Source organism: Dendrobates tinctorius, unplaced genomic scaffold (genome assembly GCF_039654945.1).
Source record: "Dendrobates tinctorius isolate UK_male_01 unplaced genomic scaffold, ASM3965494v1 ptg000069l, whole genome shotgun sequence".
Taxonomy (NCBI): Eukaryota; Metazoa; Chordata; class Amphibia; order Anura; family Dendrobatidae; genus Dendrobates; species Dendrobates tinctorius.
The window spans coordinates 5,028,710-5,053,083 of NW_027361737.1; the positions used below are offsets into that span (position 1 = coordinate 5,028,710).

General features: G+C 44.0%; 1 protein-coding gene across 2 annotated transcripts in view; it reads left to right on the forward strand.

Annotated features, from left to right (window-relative positions):
• The first annotated feature begins 1,239 nt into the window (after positions 1–1,239).
• The window catches only part of HPS3 (HPS3 biogenesis of lysosomal organelles complex 2 subunit 1), a 68,490-nt gene continuing 45,355 nt past the window's right edge, over positions 1,240–24,374 (forward strand). Inside the window, exons 1-3 of one of the 2 annotated variants that reach the window (XM_073581065.1) lie at positions 1,240–1,494; positions 1,567–1,918; positions 16,823–17,302. In XM_073581065.1, the coding sequence (XP_073437166.1) occupies positions 1,702–1,918; positions 16,823–17,302 (697 nt within the window). In that variant the 5' untranslated portion in view covers positions 1,240–1,494; positions 1,567–1,701. The remainder of the gene's footprint in view (positions 1,495–1,566; positions 1,919–16,822; positions 17,303–24,374) is intronic. The other variant, XM_073581066.1, reaches the window with a different exon arrangement.

Genomic DNA, 24,374 nt, shown 5'->3' on the forward strand with positions numbered 1-24,374 from the left:
CTATCGCACACGGCTGCATACGATCTGCGCACCCTGCGCAGACCGTGCGCTGGCTGTGCGCTAGTAGGATTTTAGCGTGCGCTGCGCACTTTTGAAGGTGCGCCGAGCGCGCCAAAATGCAACATGGTGTGTTCGGCGCACACGGGCGCACCTTCAAAAGTGCGCACGCTAAAATCCTACTAGTGCACGGCCAGCGCACGGTCTGCGCACCCTATGCTAAAGATAGGGTGCGCAGATCGCATGCGGCCGTGTGCGATAATAGGCGGCGATGACCAGATGGGGCGGGGAGCCGGCAGGGGGCGGGGCTTAGCGGTGCCGTGCGCTGCATGGAAAATATGCTAGTGTGAAACTAGCCTAAGCCCCTGATGGCGGTGCCGGCAGCTCATATTCGAAAAAAGGGGTGACAGATTCTCTTTAAGGCTGAGTTCACACGTGGCGTTTTTTTTCGCGTTTCTGCGGCAGTTTTAACCGCGCGATTTTGCTGCGAAAAATAAGCATCCCATGCATTCCTATGGGATTCCACAATGCTGTGCTAATGCGGTATTTACCGCGGCAGAATCGCTTTGCGGTAAAAAAAGCAGCATGCTCATTAATTTTGCGGAATCGCGGCGATCCCGCACCCATAGGAATGCATTGTTCCACTTCCTGCATGTGGCTGTGCACAACATGCGAAAAGTAAACAGAACAATTGCGGATGGTACCCAGGGGGTGGAGGAGACGAGACTGTCCTCCGGGCTTTGGGTACCATATCCCTGTAAAAAATAGAATTTAAAATAAAAAATGGTGTTGTTCTCACCTTCCGACGTCCCGCGCAGCCTTCCCGCTTCTCTTCACGCTCTCGGTCCCAGTAATCCTTTGCGAAAATGCCCGCGATGGCATCCGTTCTTGCGGGATCGTGAAGTCTTGCGGTCATTCGCAACACGGCATCGCGGGCATTTTTGCAAAGGATTACTGGGACCGGAGCGTGGAGAGAGGCGGGAAGGCTGCACGGGACGTCGGAAGGTAAGAATAACTATATTTTTTATTTTTTTTTACATTTTATCTTTTACTACTGATGCTGCATAGGCAGCCTAAAGTATCACCGATGCTTTAGCGATATCGCTATGTGTGTAACCCCAGCAGATCGCTGTACAGTGGCCCCTCCAGAAATCTCCTCACGTGACTACACTCCCTGTCACGTTCCAGCTGCATCAGCTCCTGTCACGTGACTTGAGCACTGTACTAAGCACATGGTAGCTGTAGTGTGGCTACATGACCCTGCACACGGCCGGATCCCTCTCCCGCCAGCACTGCACGGCCGAATGGGCCCGCCTCACTATTCATTCGTACACCGCTCCACCCCCGCCTCCGATGGACGCGCCCAGTCCCCTGTGCATGTGATCTGGTAATGGGCGTCACATGCCTGCTGGGAGGAAGGGGGAGTCTCGGCCGCTGTGTGATGTAGTGCGGGGCCGGCTCAGCTGCTCTGCCGGACGGGCCGCAGTATGATGACAGGTGAGGCCGCAGCGCGTCACACGGACCCCGGCAGCCGCAGCCCTAACACCGGCCTTGTGTGTCCCTATACAGGTGTGCGGAGCTCTGCGCCTCTCATCATCATCTCCATGGACCCGCGCAGCTCCTCTCTCCAGGGCCCTAAATAACCCCCTCTACACCCGGCCAGGAGGGGGCGCTGAGGCCGGGCGGCCCCCACACAGTGACACCATGGTGCAGCTCTACAACTGCCATCCCTTCGGCTCGCAGAGGATCGTGCCCACCCGGCAGGCGCCGGAGCTGTTCACCTGTGGGCGGGACAGCGTGTTCGTGACCAGCGCCGGCGGCTGCAAGGTGGAAGTGTTCAGCGTGGGCCCCGAGCTGTGTGACCCGCTGTGCAGCTTCAGCACGCTGGGGAGAGTGGTGCACATGAGCTACAGCGACGTGGGTAAGAGCCTGGGGCCACAGGTGAGGGCGCTGCCGCCCGCTAGGGGGCGTGAGGGCTTTGCTGGCAGCTCGGGGGTGGGACGTGAGGGAGTTGCCGACCCTTCGGGGGTGGCGCTGCTGCCACTCGTGGGCCTGATGTCACTCTTATGTTGTGGGCCAGGCCTTAAAAGTTCTGCCTGCCTTGATAAAAGTTTTCCTTCAGAGATGTTGTTAACCTCTTGCAGCAATTTTTACTTTCTGTTTTCGTTCTTTTTCCAACAGCCATAACGTTTTTCCACCGTTGTTTTTAATTTCAAAGCCGTTCATTGAGCATTAAGAATGACGGGACAGGGGGATTCTTCAGATCAGTATAGGGGATAACTTACCAACCGCCCCCCACCAATCTTGTAGACTGAGTCAAGTAGAGGTCGATCATCTGCTCCATTCAAAGGGCACCAGAGACGTCCACGGTTTTCTTAGGCTGAGTTCACACGTAACGTTTTTTTCGCGTTTCCGCGGCGGTTTTAACCGCGCGATATTTTTGCCGCGAAAAATAAGCATCCCATGCATTCCTATGGGATTCCGCAATGCTGTGCTAATGCTGCGTTTTTTACCGCGGCGGAATCGCTTCGCGGTAAAAACCGCAGCATGCTCATTAATTTGCGGAATCGCGGCGATCCCGCACCCATAGGAATGCATTGTTCCGCTTATTTTCCCACATTTTCCCACATTGCGGATGATACCCACGGTCCGGAGGAGACTGTCCTCCGGGCTTTGGGTACCATATCCCTGTAAAAAATAGAATTTAAAATAAAAAATATTGTTGTTCTCACCCTCCGACGTCCCGCGCAGCCTTCCCGCTTCTCTCCACGCTCCGGTCCCAGTAGTCCTTTGCGAAAATGCCCGCGATGACGTCCGTTCTCGCTGGATCGTGAAGTCTCGCGGTCATTCGCGCGACGTCATCGCAAATTACTGTGAGACGTCGCGATCCCGCGAGAACTGACGTCATCGCGGGCATTTTCGCAAAGGATTACTGGGAACGGATGCGCGGGACGTCGGAGGGTGAGAATAACACCGTTTTTTTTTTTTTTTTTTTTACATTTTATCTTTTACTACTGATACTGCATAGGCGGCCTCAGTAGTAAAAAGTTGGTCACACTCGTCAAACACTGTTTGACGAGTGTGACCAACCTGTCAATCAGTTCTCCAAGCGATGCTACAGATCACTTGGAAAACGCTAGCATTTTGCAAGCTAATTACGCTTGCAAAATGCTAGTTTTTCCGCGGGAAAATCGCGGGAATTTAAAATGCGATTTTCCCGCGGACTGGAATTCCGGAATTCTCGCGGTAATTTCCGCGAGAGTTCCGGTACGTGTGCACTTAGCCTTACAGTTGTCTGATAGTTAAATGTACCTAAACTTTCCAATAGATGAGAAAGTAGCAAATATTAAATTCCTAGAAACACTATAATACACAAAAAACCTCCTTAGTCAATAAAACTGAAAGACACTCTGACCTTCGCCTGCCGCCTCAACGCGCGATGAAGAACGGCGAAACGCGCGTTGAGGCGGCAGGCGAAGGTCAGAGTGTCTCCCACATGTAAGATCTTTATGTTCTATTATTTGCACTTCATTTGGTACTACCAGATTAGGTTTGGATAAAATACTTGATCAAATAGGGTGTAGCTGGGTCCAATTAATACACACTAAGCATACTTATTTGCATATTGGCATAGCGTTTGCTATTTGCAAATTTTTTATCACTTTATAGTGTTTTTTTTCTGAGCACTTGCACCTTATAACTATAAATATATTTATTTTCTGTATTTATATACTAATGGTATTTTTTGCTATTGCATTTGCACTTTGTGATTCAATTTTGGACTTGAGCTTAATTTTTGGGTAAACCCTGTTATATGTTCAGGAGGCCTGCTATATTGCATTGTGGCTGCATTTTTACCTGCTTGGTTAGCGTTACTCTGGCTATATATGTATAATTTTGTATCTAATAAAATGATTGACGACAAAATAACTCTGGACCTTAGCTTTCAGTTTTGAATAAGGAGGTTTTTTGTGTATTATAGTTGTGTGATAGTGTTTGCCACCTTCCGGATTTCCGATTATTTTGCATGTTTGTCACACTTAAATGTTTCAGATTTCCAAACAAATGTAAATATTAGACAAAGATAACACAAAATGCAGTTTTTATATGAAGCTCTTTATTACTAAGGGAAGAATAAATCCAAACCTACAGGGGCCTGTGTGAAAAAGTTATTTCCCCCCAAACCTAATAACTGGTTGGGACACCCTTAGCAGCAACAACTGCAATCAAGCGTTTGCCATGGCATTGAGTCTTTTACAAGGCTCTGGAGGAATTTTGGTCCACTCATCACTGCAGAATTGTTGTAATTCAGCCACATTTGAGGATTTTCCAAGCATAAACCGCCTTTTTAAGGTCATGCCACAGCATCTCAATAGGATTAAGGTCAGGACTTTGACTAGGTCACTCCAAAGTCTTAATTTTGCTTTTCTTAACTCATTCAGAGATAGACTTGTTGGTGAGTTTTGGATCATTATCCTGCTGCATAACCCCCAAGTGCGCTTCAGCTTGAAGTCACGAACAGATTGCCGGACCTTCTCCTTTAGGATTTTTTGGTAGACTGCAGAATTCATGGTTCCATTTCCCATAGCAAGTCTTCCAGATCTGAATCAGAAAAACAGCCTCAGATCATCACACTACCACCACCATATTTTACTGTTGGTATGATGTTTATTTTCTGAAATGCTTTGTTACTTCTATACCAGATGTAATCAGACCTACACCTTCCAAAAAGTTCAAGTTTTGATTCATCAGTCCATAGAGTATTTTCCCAAAAAGTCTTGGGGAGCATCAAGATGTTTTCAGGGGCAAAACTGAGACAAGCCTTTGTTTTTATTGCTCAGCAGTGGTTTTTGTCTTGGAATTTTGACATACAGGACATTTTTGCCCAGTCTTTTTTTTATGGTGGAGTAATGAACACTGCCCTTAAACTGAGGCATACATTTCTTTGGATGTTGTTGTGGGGTCTTTAGTGACCTCTTTGATGAGTCGTCTTGGGATAATTTGGGTGGGCCCAGCCACTTATGGGAAGGTTCACCATTGTTCCTTGTTTTCGCCATTTGTGGATATTGACTCTCCCTGTTGTTCGCTGGAGTCCCAAAGTTTTAGAAATGGTTTTATAACCATTTCCAGACTGATCACAATTACTTTTTCTCATTGGTTCCAGAATTTCTTTGGATCACAGCATGATGTCTAGATTTTGAGAACATTTTGGTCTGCTTCACTTTGTCAGACAGGTCCTATATAAGTGATTTCTTGATTGAGAACAGGTGTGGCAGTAATCAGGCCTTGGTGTGGCTAGGGAATTTGTGCTCTGATTCTCAAAGATGTGATAAACCCACAGTTAATTTATGTTTTAAGGGGTGGGGGTAATCATTTTTTCACAAATGGCCCAATAGGTTTGGATTTCTTTTTCCCTCAATAATAAAGACCTCCTTTTACAAACTGCATTTTGTGTTTACTTGTGTTATCTTTGTCTAATATTTAAATTTGTTTGGTGAACTGTAACATTTGAGTGTGACAAACATGCAAAAGAATAGGAAATCAGGAGGGGGGAAAATACTTTGACAGAACTATATTTGTAAATGAACTGTTAAGATCTATGGGCCGGACACTGATCTGCATGAGAATCTGCCTCCAGAGATTATTTTACATGAAGGGGGAGTTACCAGTGTGATGTATAATGGCCTCCTTTCTCTCTCCTGATCTCAGAGCTTTGTGTGATTTTACCTGACACAGCTTATTCTGACTCCATAACTAAACTAAGAGTATAGGGCGCTTAAGACACAGTTTCTAAGCGATCTCCTTAAACCAGTATTCACAAGTAGATATATCATCAGATAGTTTGAACTCCACTTCAGGAGGCACATATGAAGATTCCAGAAGATAATTTATTTTCCAGCTGATCTCTTGTAGAGCTGCTCACAATACAGTAGGTAGAGTTTTCTGACCAGAGTTACAAACACATGGGCTTCTAAGATGGCTGATTGACATTAAATGGGGAAGACGGGAGGATTTACTGACATCAGAGCTACATCAGACAGACAAGGACAGAGGAAGGACAATTTCTAAAGTCAGCAACCCTTATTGCATAGCAACCAAACTACAAAATAATACAATACTGTCTGATTCCCAAATCATGGGACAGGACACATATGCAGGTTCCTCTCAGATTCCGCTTCTATCTCAGGCAAGACAGGGTTACAGTACAGCAGAGCTGAGAGACCTGCAGCTACTGATGTTTGTTTTTAAGACAAAGTTCAGTTCTACTGTCCATTGTTAGTTACTTGTCTAATAACGCCCCATTTTATAAGAAATAGTCTCTGGGGGCAGATTCTCATGCACATTTACATATAAGAAAAATATGGATTTCTCTGGAATAAAGCATCGGATAACACATCAAGGTATCACTTTATTCAACTTCTTATGACCTACAGTACATGCCCATTTAGGAGGGTTGATCCTACTGACAGATTCCCTTTCAATAATTTTATATTTTACAGATTGGCTGTTTGGAACAGAGCAGTACTGAATATGATTATATTATTTTATTTTTAGATTTCCTGCGGCCTGCAAAGCACTTCAAAGCAAACCTGTCAGCAGGATTGTGCTCAGTAAACTACAGACAGTGTCAGGTCGGCACCGTTATACTGACTACAATAATACCTTGGTTGATGAAATCAGTCTTGTGGTGGTTGAATCTTTATCTGCTGTTTTCAGTTAATGATATGCTCGTGCTTCGGGGCGGGTCTGTGGGGGGTCTTCACGTGGTGCTCTGATTAACCATTCATGAGTATGGGTTCTTTGGCTTCTTTTACACTTGCTGTTTTTTTTGCAGCCCGTTATTGCGGGCCATATCGCCGCAAAAAAGGAGGTCTGCCGCAATAACGGACCGCAAAAAACTTTTTGATCGCCGTTTTTCAGTTTTCCAATACTATGGAAGAAGTATTGAAGAAAAAAAAACGGCCTTCCACAAAACCGGAAGTGACGGTGCACCGCAAAAACTTCCGTTGTTTTGCGGCCCCATTGATTTTCTATGGGGGCCGTGTCCATAAGCCGTGAAGAAGATCGAGCAGGCTCGTTCATTCTCTCACGGCTGCAAATACGGCCGTACGGCGGACCATAGAATTTTTGCAGGCCGATTTTGCGGCCCCATAGAAATCTATTGGGGCCGCAAAATCGACCAGCAAAAACACGGTAAGTGTAAAAAAAAAAAAAAAAATTAAAGCCTTGCAGGTCACGGATCCCTCAGTTTACATAACGCATATACTATTTAAAAAAAATAAATAAATAACATTCATTATTTAATAAGATTCTGCAGGTGAACAACTGGCTACGTTGATGGTGCCGTCAGCAAGGATTTGTATTTCTGGATCACGGAGAGAATTGCCTATACGATGGACTACTTGCAAGAGATGGGGTGCACCTTACGAAGACCGGAAAACATGTTTTTGGAATTCACCTTGCTACACTTAAGGAGAGCTTTAAACTAGAACAATGTGGGAAGGGAAGCAAAAGGCCAGAAAAAGCCATACACCTGACAAATGCTATTGAGAACTCTGTTATTAGAAGTGGTAAGGAAGAACAAAGACAAAAAAATCAAAATAATAAAAATATTGGAGAAAGAGGAACCAATCACAAACTAAAATGTTTCTATACTAATGCACAAAGCATGGGCAACAAACAAGGAGAACTGGAACTACTAAAGCAGGAAAAGAAATATGTCATTGGAATCACTGAAACTTGGTGGGACAATACACATGATTGGAATACAAGACTAGAAGGATACAACTTATTTGCAAGAAACAGACTTGATAAACGAGGAGGGGGTGTCGCATTGTATGTTAGAAACGCGTATATCTGCACAGAGATTGAAGCTTCAGAGACTGGGAGTTCTGTGGAAACTGTTTGGGTAAGAATACAAGGACAGAACAATGGAAAGGACACCATTGTAGGCATTTACTACAGGCCGCCTGTGCAAGCTGAAGATATGGATGAACTCTTTATGCATCAAATGGCCGAGTTCTCCAAAAAATATGACATAGTTGTCATGGGAGATTTCAACTATCCAGACATTTGTTGGGAATCTCTCTCAGGCAAAACTAACAGGTCAAGGAAATTCTTATCCTCTCTTGCTGACAACTTTATCTTCCAAAAGGTCGGGGAGAAAACAAGGGGATCTGCTACCTTGGATCTAATCCTTATAAACAGGGAGGAAATGGTTGAGGAGGTAAAAGTGGCTGGGACCCTAGGAGGTAGCGACCATGCTATTTTAGAATTTTGGATAACTAGAGAAGGAAGACCTGTCAAGGTTAGATTTCAGAAAGGCAGATTTTATGGCATTCAGAAAGAGAATTGGAGGGATCCAATGGCTGGATATCCTTAAAGACAAAAATGTCCAGGAAGGATGGGAAATCTTGAAAAATGAAATTCTCAAAGCTCAATTGTTAACAATTCCGAAAAGAGGGAAGAATAGGAAGCATTTAAGGAAACCAGGATGGATGAACACAGAACTTAAGCACATGCTAAAAAGGAAAAAAGAAATGTTTATAAAATGGAAAGAGGGAGGCATATCTAAAGAAGAATATAATGCTGTCTGCAGAACCTGCAGGGCACAAATCAGATTACTAAAGCTAACAATGAATTGAGGATGTCAAAAGCAATAATAAAGGATTTTGGGGATATGTCAAAAGTAAAAGAAAAGTCAAAGATGCTATAGGATTTTTACAGGATGAAAATGATGAAATGGTAAGACAGGATGTTGAGAAGGCCGAACTTTTAAATTCCTATTTTGCATCTGTTTTCTCTCAGAAAGGAAATGTAACATCAACTGTTCTTCACTGTCCTATTAAGGAAATAGAAGAATCCATGATATCTATAAACAGAAAGATAGTGAGGAAACACTTGGCTAACCTAAATGAATTCAAGTCTTCAGGTCCAGATGAATTACACCTCAGAGTACTGAAGGAGATAGCAGGACAAATTTTTGAACCCCTCTCCATAATCTTTGAAAATTCTTGGAGAACAGGAGAAGTGCCAGAAGACTGGAGAAGAGCAAATGTTGTTCCTATCTTCAAAAAGGGGAAGAAGGTGGACCCTGGCAATTATAGGCTGGTGAGTCTGACTTCTATGCCAGAAAAGATCTTTGAACAAATTGTTAAACAACATGTATGTAAGTACCTGGATAAGAATGAAGTGATTAAACAGAGTCAGCATGGGTTTGTAACTAATAAATCATGTCAGACTAACTTAATTTCCTTCTATGATAGAATCACTGATTGGGTGGATCAGGGAAATGCTGTAGATATAGTATATCTTGACTTCAGCAAAGTATCTCACACAATCCTTATTGAAAAAATGGCTAAGGAATGGACAAGGCAACTGTTTGGTGGATTCATAACTGGCTTAGTGATCAGACCCAAAGAGTGGTCGTAAATTGCTGCACATCCAGTTGGAAGAATGTCTCAAGTGGGGTATCACAGGGCTCTGTCCTGGGCCCTGTATTGTTCAACATCTTTATCAACGATTGAGATGAAGGAATTGAGGGTAAACTGATTAAATTTGCTGATGACACAAAGCTAGGAGGGATAGCTAATACTAGGGAAGAGAGAGAGAGGATTCAAAAAGATATAAATAAACTGGAGAAGTGGGCAGCAACTAACAGAATGGTTTTTAACATGGAAAAATGCCAAGTACTACATCTGGGCAATAAAAATGAAAAAGGCATATACCGAATGGGTGGAATAGGGCTAAGCAACAGCACATGTGGAAAAGACTTGGGTATACTAATAGATCACAGACTGAATATGAGTGAACAGTGTGATGCAGCAGCAAAAAAGGCAAATTCAATTCTAGGATGTATTAACAGAAGCATACAGTCTAGATCACGTGAAGTCATTATTGCCCTCTACTCCTCTTTGGTCAGACCTCATCTGGAATACTGTGTCCAGTTTTGGGTGCCACATTTTACAAAAGACATCAACAAACTGGAGCAAGTTCAGAAAAGAGCGACCAGAATGGTGACCGGTCTGCAAACCCAGTCTTATGAGGAAAGGTTGCAAGATTTGGAAGTGTTTAGCTTGCAAAAGTGAAGACTGAGAGGAGACTTAATGGCTGTCTACAAATACCTCAAGGGCTGTCACATTGTAGAAGGAACATCTTTATTCTCATTTGTACAAGGAAAGACTAGAAGCAATGGGATGAAACTGAATGGGAGGTGACACAGATTAGATATTAGAAAAAACTTTTTGACAGAGTGTTCAATGAGTGGAACAGGCTGCCACGAGAGGTGGTGAGTTCTCTTTCAATAGAAGCTGTCAAACAGAGGCTGGACAGACATCTGTCTGGGATGATTTAGCAAATCCTGCTTTGAGCAAGGGGTTGGACCAGATGGCCCAGGAGGTCCCTTCCAACTCTATGATTCTATGCTTTTGCTGTAGCAGTATTTATCAGCATTTACCTCGTTCTGATAAATACTACTATGCAGGCACCATTTTGCTAGAGAAAATAAATTGGCCTCCTTCAAGATAGCGGCGCCTGCGCAGTGGCATCTATCAGATCTCTGATAGATGTTACTTGCAGGCGGCGCCACCATTTTAAGATGATTTTCCCTTTTTTTGCCAACAAAATGCCTAAATATAATAAGTATATGCATATTATACATCGTATCATGCTGCAGCGCTGACGCCTGCATGATGAATGTTATCTTATTTTTTTTCAAACAGTATATTCAGTACAGTATATAAATTAGGGGTTCAGTGACCTGTTAGAAGCCATACTGATGAATGCCTAATCAGAGCACCACATGAAGACCCCCCACAGCCCCGACCCAGAGAATCTCATTAACTGAAAGCAGGGTGGATTTGATTTAAATCTAACTGATTTAAATCACGATTTAAATCACGATTTAAATCACTAGTCAGTAAGGCTTGATTTAAATCAGTGATTTAAATCAAAGTTTCTACCTAAACTAGTTCTTGCTACTTTAACATGCAAGTAGATGAAGATTTTTAGAATCACTTTTTATATTACTTTTTTCTCCCCAGTTTAATGAGTTAATCATTCATATTTGGACACCACTGTTCTGTTGTACTTAGGAAGGAGAAAAATAATCCTGGCCTTAATAACAATTTAAATAGATTTATTCAACTGAAACAATAACAACATTGCAGCATAAGTTATTTGCTTAAACAAACATCCATGTTTGTTAACTAATTTGGCTAAACAAAATATATATATATTTTAAGAAACTTAGACTGTCAGCCCAGCCGACACATGAAAAACTTAAATACTACTGTCCCTGCTGTCCTCTGTAGCTCACTTGTCGTCATCTTCATCATCATCATCATCATCTTCTTCTTTGTTCCTATTCATAATCTGGAAAAGAAAAACAAGCTTTCCTGCTTTATTGGGTCCCAACCGATTTCTCAATTTAGAATGAATGAGTCCAAAGGAAGAGAATATTCCTTCAACGCCTGCAGAAGAAGCTACTGCTGTTAAAAGTGAAATCATTACTTGAACAGTCTCTAAATCCAAGCGCTTAAGTGACTTCCACCAGTTTACTGGTGTGACCTTCCTTAAAATATCTTCAGCAAACATATATTTCTTGAATGGTTCCCCCTTAGCTCTGAAGTTTATTATAGTTGGCATTAAAGATGGATGATTGCTGGATACCCATGTCATAGCTAACTCCTCTTCCTCAGCACTTAGGTTTTGACCCTGATATTGGATATTGACAATATTTGCCAAAAAATGAGCTGGAGTCAGTGCTTGTCCCATTCGTTTGTTTACTGCTTGTAATTTAATTCTGTCCATGTGTAGTTCTGTTTTTAAGTGTTCACTCAGTTCCTTCCAAATTTCAACAGCATCCGCAATAAAACAGCTATTTTTCTGTATTTTGTTTAAAGCTTGAGAGATGGGTTTCAGGAAGCTCAGCATATGTTCAACATTTCTCTTAAGCCCAATGTTGAGGATTTTGGCCGTGACAGTGCCATCTATTTTATCTCGATTTTCTTCACAAAGTGTCATCAGAATAGGCCAGTTTTTGATATACTGCTCAAAACAGTCCACCACAGAGTTCCATCTAACATCTTGTGGGAGCGTTAGCTTGGTTCCACCCATCCTTTTCAGAGCTGCTGCAGCAAAATGATTATTACGGAAGTATTTAGCAATTTCAACAACATTAGCCTTTATTTCTGGAACACTTAAGTCTTTGGCTAAGAGGTGCAGCAAATGAGCACTGCAACCATATGTTATTAGCAGCTTTGTATTCCCTCCCTGCTCTTCTAAATCTCTTCTCATCTTGGATACGTTTGCAGCATTGTCAGTGACCAAACTGCGTACTAGACATTTGAATTTTTGTTCACATGTCGTTATAGCTTTTACTGCCACTTCTTGTAAGTATTCTGCTGTGTGTGCATTTCCTGACGTATCAGTTGTTTGTGCAAGGAAGACTTTACCTTCTTCTGTTGTTATACAAGCACATACAATAGGATCATTGTGGACATTACTCCACCCATCAATAATTAGGTTAACAATTTTACCCTCCAGAGCTGTTGCACATTGCTCCATTTCTGTCATACACTTGATCCAGCAGTTTCCCTGTAACATCAGCTCTGCTGGGTGGACTGTATCCTGGTCTCAGTGACTGAACCATATTAATGAAATGTGGGTTCTCAGTCAGACGGAAAGAAGAGTTCGTTGCATAAATAAACTGGGCAATTTTTTCATCAATCAACTCTTTTTCTAATCTGCGAGTTCTTATCACAAACCTATCTATGGTGGTTCCAGGAGGTAAAGGTTTTTTCTTCCTTTTGGGTGATGGTGATATGTGGCTGTGGGTGTCTGATGATGCTGCTGCTGCTAATGAAGCACTATCCTGGATGGATAACTCTGAAACTGTAGAACAGGATGATGGTGATCTTGGAGGTGGATAGTTTCCAGAATCCATGAATTCCCCTAAACAAAAAAAGTCAATGCTGTTATTTTATTGTTTATACAATTTCTGCTTATTGTACACAACACATCACTGCCCCTGCCCCAAAAGGAATATTTGTTTTTCTTCATAACTGTACCAAATGACAGTAACATGCAGTAATAATAAGAAATATAATTTTTCTCACACATGACAGTTCAGTCTTTAGAAATAGGATTCAATAAAAATGTTTACCAACCTGAAGATCCTGCCTGTTCAGAAGTGTTTCTTTGGTCATCTTCATCACCGCATTTCTCATGATGTTGCCTCATTCGCGCCACCAGGCCTTGCATCTCTTTGTTGCATCGTTTGCATTTTGCACGCATGCCTGCCTTACCGATAGGTGAAGGAGCTTCATTAAAATATTCCCAAACTGGGTCTCTTTTACGGCCTGCTGCCATTATAAGGAAAGAATGTAATAAACCTCAGATCGTACACACAAACAGATCCAGACTTGTCTGTCTGTGGCTATGCTGCAGTATTGTGCTCAAAGTTTCACTTTCATTTTCTTGTCTGCTTGCCCTTCCTGCTCCTCACACTTAGATTCACATTCTTCTTGTGTTGTGCAGATCTATTCCACTCCAAACAATCAGAAACATATTGTCTAAAGGGCCTGTCACACGAAGAGATATCACTAGCAATATCGCTATAACTAGTGACGTTATAGCGATATTGCTAGCGATATCTCTGTGTCTGATACTTACCTACGACCCGCTCCCCCGCTGGTTATCGCTGATCGCGCGAGAACGCTCAGGACTGTTTCTCGTCGTCAGCTTCCTGCGGCGCTTCCTGCTGTGACGACGAGCGACGAGTGGAGCCGGGCGGGAGGACGCAGGATCGCCTCGTCTGACAGGTAAGTAGCGACCCCCGTCCCCAGCGATGTCGCTAGTGAGATCTGCCTGTGTGGCAGCTCACTAGCGACCACTTAGCGATGTACCAGCGATCCTGACCGCGTCATATCGCTGGTCGGGATCGCTGGTACATCGCTAAGTGTGACAGTACCTTAACTTCTTGGACTTTGCACTGAAGGGGTTGATTCTGTATTCATAGGTTTGTAGAACAATAGGATTAAGGTCTTTTTCTCAACTCTGTTCATGTTGTAACATTTTTGCCGTGAAGAAGAGGCTGGGACCTCTGCGGAGTCAAATTCAGTTTTGAGAACTGCGTAAGTAAAGCGAGCGTCTGTGATAATATAGGAGAGAAACTGCCCACTAATCCTACAGAAACCTCTGGAAGAGCATGGCATTGTGAATGTTACACATATACAGCCTTTATTCTACTGCGTTAAACAACTCAGATTTATCTCATGATGGAAGAACCTTTGGATGGTAAAATATTTTCCTCAAAAAGCAGTTTATTTAAAAAAATCCGATTTAAATAAAATCCGATTTTTTTTTTTTATTTTTTTTAAAAAACATTGATTTTTATCCACCCTGACTGAAAGCTACAAATACAGATTATACCACAACCACAAGACGGATTTAATCAACCAAGGTATCACTGTAATCAGCATAACAGCGCCGACCTGTCACTGTCTGTAGGTTACAGCAGGGTTCCCCAACTCCAGTCGTCAAGGCCCACCAACATGTCATGATTCAGGATTTCCCTTGTATTGTACAGGTGATGCAATTATCACCTGGTCAATACTAAGGAAATCCTGAAAACATGACCTGTTGGTGGGCCTTGAGGACTGGAGTTGGGGAACCCTGCAATACAGAACACAATCCTGCTGACGGGCTCCCTTTAAAGTAACTTATTACTTAAATCACTTTCCTGCTCCTCCATAATTGTGACTCTTTGCTCTGTGTAAAGTGGACGGTTCTTCCGTGCAGCACGTGACCACTGTGAAGAACGTTTCCCATACCCCCCTGCTAATGCAGACTTCTTGCTCACCCCTGAGCAGATAACATTAGCAGCTCCGCTATCGGCTCTGTGATCTCCTAGTGCACACGGAGGAGCAGACATGGTGCTGTGCAGTTTCTAATATTGGATCAATAAATATAATTCTCGTCTGTCCCCACCATCCTCTTACTGTTATCTAATCTTCCTTAAGCTTACTTAAGCAACTCTTTTCAGACTTTATCCCTGTCCCCATTGGGGATCACAGCCTATATTACCTATCAGTGTGTCTTTGGAGTGTGGGGGGAAACCCGAGAGCCTGTATGAAATCCAGAAAAACATGGGGAGAACATATAAACTCCTTGCAGATATTTTCATTTGTGGCATTTGAACGTAGGACCCCCTGCATTCAACACACCAGTGCTAACCACTGAGCCACCATGCGGCCTCCCACCTTCCTCCGGTTGTGTATATGTTCTTGATTCACTCCCCCTGTGAATAGAAATTGTCAACCATTGTTGGTTTAGTGACAGATATTTCTGCGCTTAGCTGCCCGTATGGCATAGCCGGGTTGCTTTGTCGGAGGGAAAGATTGGAGCAGACACACAGTGCCCATGTCCACCCTGTGTAGTCGGAATGGCCCAACTGTACACTTGCCACCACCATGTAAAGTAAGATGGATACCTCTACTGAAGAATAGTCGGTATCTACTGCGACCTGTCCTAGAACTACAGGACATATTCATGGGCAGAAGTCTCCAGCATGCAGATATCTCGCTCAGATCTTCAGAGGGCGATATCTGGAACAGTGAGTACGTTTAGAAAATGATTACGGTATATTTCACAATTTTATTTAAGGATTTGAAGCCGTTATGCGATTTGATACTGTGGGAATATAACCCTATAAAGGGAACCAGTCAGCAGGTTTTCCCCATATAAAGTACAACCAGCAGCATTAGAGCCTTTTTACAGCACAGTGGAATACTGTGTGTCTGTCCCCACCAATCCAGTCGGTAGATCCCAAAAAGTATCTTTTATTATACTCGCAGATGGGGCGGTCCTGTCCCGATGGGCATCTCAGGTCTTGTTCCTGCTCCTCCTTCCTTTTTGCGATCTCCGTCCTCGTTCCCTGCTTCGTGTGGATGGCGCATCCTATGCCATCCATACAGTGTACTCCATCTTGCTCTCACGCATGCGTACTTCTATCAGCCTGACTGAGGGCAGAGAAAAGCCGGATACAATGTGTGTATATGTTTTATTAGCATTTATAATGGATTTTACCCTCCACATTGAAATGAGAAAATGTGCAACTAAATAAAATGCTATAGATTTAAAGGGTGCAGCCATAAAACCCCCCTCGAAACCCCAGTATGTCTTTTCTTGTTTGTGTCATCCCACAAGTGACTTGTGTCACCGTATGGCATTCATTGCATGTTTTCACTGAATGCATAAGTGGGGAGCATTCTCGGCATGTGTTACACATGGGTTATCGGGGTAACGTTTCTCCTTGTGGAGAGTGATATGTCAGTCCTGGCAAGGTGAGGAGACTTTTGGATCATTTAATGTTCCTCTGGGAAATAAGCAAATGGTCTCTTCAGAGAGGAAGAGGACTAGAACTCTAGTGCCACCTATTGGAGGTAGCAGTCCTAAAAGTCAGTATCAACTCTCTTTAACAAGCCTTGTCACATGACTTAGGATGAAAGACAAAACCAAAATCTGCAAATTGAGATTTTGGTTTTGGCTTTTATCCTAAGTCATGTGGCACGGCTCGTTAGAGAGTTGCTATTGACTGTTAGTATTGCTACCTCCAATAGGTGGCACTAGAGTTCTAGTCCTCTTCCTCTCTGAAGAGACCATTTGCACAGGGGTCAAAAACGCAGTGGAAAAGAATCTTGGGCGCAATCATCTGATAGTAATCTTGGCAATCATGCCTGCAGCCCAAACCACTAAACATTGAAAACTTGCGTCTTCCACTTTTGGTTGCATGTGATTTGTTATAACTTGTCCTCATTCCTAGGAGACTATCTGGTTACTATTGAAGATAAAAACAATATTTTCTCCCTGAGAGCTTATGTGAACTGGAGATGTCAGACTACAGACAACCGGATCAGTGTACGGATGGTTGGCCTCCAAGAAGAATCTCTTCAAAGTGGAATATCGAAGGACCAGATGGAAATCATAGAGATTCCTCTCTCTGAAAACCCCCTATGCCTCTCTTGTTGTCCTGTACAAGGAGACCTTCTGGTCGGCTGCAAAAGTAAACTAATGGTCTTCAGGCTGAAGTACATTTCCGCTCGTGATGCGACAGTGCTGGATTTTGACCGATCCTTGGTTTTACACATAAATGGCATTGTACCTAGTCAGCTGAGCTTCTGTTCCTGGCATATTGGCATCTCAAATGATCTGGAAGTTTTGGTGTTTAGCCTGAGCTCAGAGCCCCCAAAAGGAACCGGAGCTACTGTGAAAACTGTGCATGATGAAACCGTGCCAGAAAAAGGTATGAAGTTAGTATTTTCAATTGCGATTATAGGGCAATTCTTGAGTGTTTCTTCAGTTTTCCTCTGCAGTTTAAATTGTTGTTCCCAGAATTGCATTATTTTTTAAAAGCACAGAAATGCATAGTTATGCAGACTAAGCCCACCCTAAAGTTTATTTCTTGCACCCTGTTCATCTGTCTGCTCCTTTGTGCATCCAGCTTCACATAACTGAATGGGTGTTACTAACTCCTAAAACTACATTTTCCAGCAGCATTTACTTCTCCTCAGTACTTCAGAGCCCTCCCACTTCTGACTTGGGGCCACCATTAATTCACGTTATGCTTCTGTGCAATCTCTGCCCCTGTACAGTACCCTGCCTGGCCGATATTATTCCCACATCTACATCAGTATAACTGCAGTGTCGTTTTACATCTTTAGCTGATTCTCACTAAACTCCACTCTTCTGCACTCCTCCACAATGACGATGACCCCTGCTGCTGACAGATTAGTGACACAAAACTGCAAATGCTCCTTTATTGAAGCATAGGACAGAAGATAATCCATTGTCATATGCATCAATAGAGCACTGTTTGCAGTTTTGCACCAGTGAACTCTTAGCAGCAGCCAACAAACACAGCTCAACTAACCTTAACCTGTCTATATAGAGCCAAGTTATGCAGAATAGTTTCCTTTCAGTACCATATGCAATATACATTGGGGAAAAAAAAAGTATTTAGTCAGCCAGCAATTGTGCAAGTTCTCTCACTTAAAAAGTTGAGAGAGGCCTGTAATTGACACCATAGGGAGACCACAACTACGAGAGTCAAAATGAGAAAAAGATCCAGAAAATCACCTTGTCTGATTTGACAAGATTTATTTTTTCAAATTATGGTGGAAAATAAGTATTTGGTCATTAAAGGGAATCTGCCTCAGCCATCAGAGGCTTATCTACAGCATTCTGTAATGCTGTAGATAAGCCCCCGATGAAACCTGAAAGATAAGAAAAGCAAGTTGGAGTATACTTACCGGGGGGGGGGGGGGGGGGGGCGGTGGGTGTCACTGTCCGGTCTGGCGCCTCCCATCTTCATACAATGCTGTCCTTCTTACTTCTGCCTCGGCTCCTGCGCAGGCGTACTTTCTCTGCCCTGTTGAGGGCGGAGTAAAGTACTGCAGTGCGCAGGCGCCGGGAAAGGTCAGAGAGGTCCGGCGCCTGTGCACTGCATTACTTTACTCTGCCCTCAACAGGGCAGAGAAAGTACGCTTGCGCAGGAGCCGAGGCAGAAGTAAGGAGGACAGCATTGTATGAAGATGGGAGGCGTCGGACGCCGGGGTGAGTACATCAGGGGCTTATCTACAGCATTACAGAATGCTGTAGATAAGCCCCTGATGGAGGTGCCGGCAGCTGATAGGGCTAAAATGGGGTGACAGAACCCCTTTAACAAAAGTTCATCTCAATATTTTGTTATATACCCTTTGTTGGCAATGACAGAGGTCAAACGTTTTCTATGCGCTGCCCGGGCATAGTAACTAACTGTGGTTAGTTATAACAAATTATAATTATCCTCCATCCCATAGTCCCGTGCCCATATACCCATCATACCAGGGCTGTGGAGTCGGTAAGCCAAACCTGCGACTCCGACTCCTCAATTTCCCTTACTCCAACTCCGACTCCACGACTCCGACTCTGACTCCCACACATATTGCTTATATTTAAGTGAAAAACTTATTGTAGTACAATGTGAACCTCAGACATTTAATCATTTTTATGATCCAATAATCAAGATGTTTAGATAGAACAGAATATATATTGGTGTACTACCCGGTTTTCATTCTTTTTGGTACAGATGCGATATGGATAGACAGATATGGATAAATGGATATATAGATAGAGCAGATTTCTAATCTGCTTTTGCTATTGAAAACATTATCTATGAGCTCAAAAACCTTTCAGGTGATGCAGTTTTTTAAAAAGATGATCAGCTTTTGCAGCTGAAAAACGTATCCTCAAAAAACACAGGAAAAACGTTGTGTGTGAATGTAGCCTTAGATCAGGAATATAACAGCCATTTATAGGACATTTCATAACTTTCCCAAACTCCTATGAAAAAATATTCAGCACATCCTGCATTGAATTACTGTACCCAATTTATTATATATTTTAGGAGTCGGTCCATTTTATACCGACTCCAACTCCGACTCCGACTCCACCAAAATGAGCTCCGACTCCACGACTCCGACTCCGACTCCACAGCCCTGCATCATACATAGTCATATGTAAAAGTTTGGGCACCCCTATTAATGTTAACCTTTTATCTTTATAACAATTTTGTTTTTTGCAACAGCTATTTCAGTTTCATATATCTAATAACTGATGGACTCAGTTATATTTCTGGATTCAAATGAGGTTTATTGTACTAACAGAAAATTTGCAATCTGCATTTTAACAAAATTTGACCGGTGCAAAAGTATGGGCACCTCAACATAAAAGTGACATTAATATTTCGTAGATCCTCCTTTTGCAAAAATAACAGCCTCTAGTCGCTTCCTGTAGCTATTAATGAGTTCCTGGATGAAGGTATTTGTGACCATTCCTGTTTACAAAACAATTCCAGTTCAGTTAAGTTTGATGGTCGCCGAGCATGGACAGCCCGCTTCAAATCATCCCACAGATGGTCAATGATATTCAGGTCTGGGGACTGGGATGGCCATTCCAGAACATTGTAATTGTTCCTCTGCATGAATGCCTGATTAGATTTGGAGCGGTGTTTTGGATCATTGCCTTGCTGAAATATCCATCCCCTGCGTAACTTCAACTTCGTCACTGATTCTTGCACATTATTGTCAAGAATCTGCTGATGCTGAGTTGAATCCATGCGACCCTCAACTTTAACAAGATTCCCGGTGCCGGCATTGGCCACACAGCCCCAAAGCATGATGGAACCTCCACCAAATTTTACTGTGGGTAGCAAGTGTTTTTCTTGGAATGCTGTGTTTTTTAGCCTCCATGCATAACGCCTTTTTGTATGACCAAACAACTCAATCTTTGTTTCATCAGTCCACAGGACCTTCTTCCAAAATGTAACTGGCTTGTCCAAATGTGCTTTTGCATACCTCAGGCGACTGTTTGTGGCGTGCTTGCAGAAACGGCTTCTTTCGCATCACTCTCCCATAGAGCTTCTCCTTGTACAAAGTGCGCTGTATTGTTGACCGATGCACAGTGACACCATCTGCAGCAAGATGATGCTGCAGGTCTTTGGAGGTGGTCTGTGGATTGTCCTTGACTGTTCTCACCATTCTCTGCCTTTCTGATATTTTTCTTGGCTTGCCACGTCTGGGCTTAACAAGAACTGTACCTGTGTTCTTCCATTTCCTTACTATGTTCCTCACAGTGGAAACGGACAGGTTAAATCTCTGAGACAACTTTTTGTATCCTTCCCCTGAAAAGCTATGTTGAATAATTTTTGTTTTCAGATCATTTGAGAGTTGTTTTGAGGAGCCCATGATGCCACTCTTCATAGGAGAATCAAATAGGAGAACTACTTGCAAGTGGCCACCTTAAATACCTTTTCTCATGATTTGATACACCTGGCTATGAAGTTCAAAGCTCAATGAGGTCACAAAACCAATTTAGTGCTTCAGGAAGTCAGTAAAAAGTAGTTAGGAGTGTTCAAATCAAGAAAATGATAAGGGTGCCCATACTTTTGCACAGGTCAAATTTTGTTAAAATGCAGATTGCACATTTTCTGTTAGTAGAATAAACCTCATTTGAATCCAGAAATATAACCGAGTCCATCAGTTATTAGATATATGAAACTGAAATAGCTGTTGCAAAAAACAAAATTATTATAAAGAAAAAAGGTTAACATTAATAGGGGTGCCCAAACTTTTACATATGACTGTATCCACGATCCCATAACCCCGTGCCCATATACCCATCATACATATCCTCCATCCCATAGTCGAGTGCCCATATACCCATCACACATCCTCCATCCCATAGTCCCATGCCCATATACCCATCATACATATCCACCATCCCATAGGCCCGTTCCCATATACCCATCATACATATCCTCCATCCCATAGGTATATGGGCATGGGACTATGAGATGTAAGTCTTCACAAGTTTGGCACACTATTGGTGGTATGTTGGCCCATTCCTCCATGCATATCTTATCTAGAGCAGTGACATTTTGGGCCTTTCCCTGGGCAACACAGATTTTCGAATCCCACCAAAGATTTTCTATGGGGTTGAGATCTGGAGACTGACTAGACCACTCCAAGACCTTCATATGCTTCTTACAAAGCCATTCCTTCGTTGCCCTGGATAATCCAAATGCTTTCTAGCAAACTTCAGACGGGCCCGGACATGTACTGGCTTAAGCAGGGGGGGACATCTGGCACTGCAGGATCTGAGTCCCTGGCAACGTAGTGTTACTACTGATGGTAGCCTTTGTCACGGTGGTCCCAGCTCTACGCAAGACATTCACTAGGTCCCCCCCCCCGTGTGGTTCTGGGATTTTTGCTCACAGTTCTTGTGATCATTTTGACCCCACAGGGTGAGACCTTGCATGAAGCCCCAGATCGAGGGAGATTATCAGTGGTCTTGTATGTCTTCCATTTTCCTATTATTAGTCCCACAGTTGAGTTCATCACATCAACCTGTTTGCCTATTGCAGATTCAGTCGTCCCAGCCAATATACTCTCAGTATACACTACCATCCTGCAGTTCATCACTTCTCTTAGTTAGCAACACACACAGTATGGAAGATGCTCCTACCCTTGAGTTTGAAAAAGAACATATTGTTCGATACGCGTTGCTGTGTCTTTCCGCTATGATGGGGCATGTCCGTTTATCCTTGTTCTTATGCCTTGAATAAATTTTTGTATATTTGGAAGCTGGAAACTTTTTCATTATTGATTTACTCGACGTGTGGCTTCACGAAATATCCGAGCTTCCACGCACCACTACTAGCCAAGAAAGCAGGTGAGCTGGTTAGTTTTATTTTTTACTCTTCGCCACGACAGCACCCACTTGGAGAGAGGGATCCGCCCATAGGAACAGGAAACCTACAGAGATAAGAGGGCGGTCCGCCTCTCCCCCTCAGTTGGTTTCCTGTTCCGAAGGGGAACCGCAGGATACGCTACAGTCTTACCTGGGCCAAGGAACCGCCTGTGCAGTGTCTGCGAGAACGGCAGGGGTTCCGGTCCAGAAGCAGTGACGGGGGAGTGCTGGAATCTGGCTCCCTCCTCGGCTGGTATGGATGACGGGCAGAAACCCCGGTACCGGGTGGCGCCGACCGGGTTTCTTCTGTGGACAACATGACACCGGGCGGGAGGATCCATTCCGGTCCATGTGGGGGCGCAGGAACCGGAGAAAACGGCAGCCTCCGGCGTTCCTAAAGGGCTTCAGCGTCCAGGAGGACGCACAGGCAGCGCGACAGGAAGTGGTAAGGAGGAACTTCCGGGTTACCGTGGGTTCCTCGGCTCAGAGCGCACACGCACGCTGGGCGGCGCTGCAAGCAGAGAGGCGCTCCCCGCCCCCTCCAGAGAAAGGAAGAAGAAAAAAAAAAGGAGCGATTCAATCTGCAGAGCGCGGGCGGCTAGTCTCGGCACTGTAACAAGGAGCCGCAGATGGGCGCACCTGGAGGGGGAGGTACCAGGTATGAAGGGGCTTATAAAAGGCCTGGGGCACAGAAATATGGCGTGCAATCATGTCTTCACCAAGGCAGGACACGCATCCCCAGGCAGGCGACGCAGCAGCAGCCGCCAAGGACCGCGCAAGACGAAGGTCCTCGGATCGTAGCCACAGAAGCCATGCCAACAAGCCTCCTTCTCAGCCTCCTGAGCCGGTACCTACAGCTTCTCTGGGTGAGTGGACGTCGCTCTGCCTATCAAGCTGATAAAATGTCTCTCTCTCTTCTCTCTCCCTCTCCCCTCCGTCATGATGTCTCAGACAAAGGCTGAGTTCACACGTTGCATTTTTTTCGCGTTTCCGCGGCGGTTTTAATCGCGCGATTTTGCCGCGAAAACGAAGCATCCCATGCATTCCTATGGGATTCCGCAATGCTGTGCTAATGCTGCGCTTTGCGGTAAAAACCGCAGCATGCTCATTAATTTGCGGAATTGCGGCGATCCCGCACCCATAGGAATGCATTGTTCCGCTTACTTCCCGCATGTGGCTGTGCACACCATGCGGAAAGTAAGCAGAACAAGTGCGGATGGTACCCACAGTCCGGAGGAGAGGAGACTGTCCTCCGGGCTTTGGGTACCATATCCCTGTAAAAAATAGAATTTAAAATAAAAAATATTGTTATTCTCACCCTCCGACGTCCCGCGCAGCCTTCCCGCTTCTCTTCACGCTCCGGTCCCAGTAGTCCTTTGCGAAAAAGCCCGCGATGACGTCCGTTCTCGCGGGATTGCGAAGTCTCGCGGTCATTCGCGCGACGTCATCGCGAATTACCGCGAGACGTCGCGATCCCACGAGAACTGACGTCATCGCGGGCATTTTCGCAAAGGATTACTGGGAACGGATGCGCGGGACGTCGGAGGGTGAGAATAACACCGTTTTTTATTTTTTTTTTTTTACATTCTATCTTTTACTACTGATGCTGCATAGGCAGCCTCAGTAGTAAAAAGTTGGTCACACTCGTCAAACACTATGACGAGTGTGACCAACCTGTCAATCAGTTCTCCAAGCGATGCTACAGATCGCTTGGAAAACGCTAGCATTTTGCAAGCTAATTACGCTTGCAAAATGCTAGTTTTTCCGCGGGAAAATCGCGGGAATTTAAAATGCGATTTTCCCGCGGACTGGAAATCCGGAATTCTCGCGGTAATTTCCGCGAGAGTTCCGGTACGTGTGCACTTAGCCTAAGAGGAAGGAAAAATCAAAAAATAAAGAATGTGCCCTATGCACACGTCCGCTACCGGACTCGTACACAAAAAGACTCTGCAAAGCATGCATAAACGAAACGGCAAAGCAGGCGTCAACATCAGCCGCAGATATAAGGGCTATAATTAGAGAAGAACTACAGGCCCTAAGTCAGTCTAGCAGGCCTTCTAATATCGAAACAACTAGGCCAGCAGACG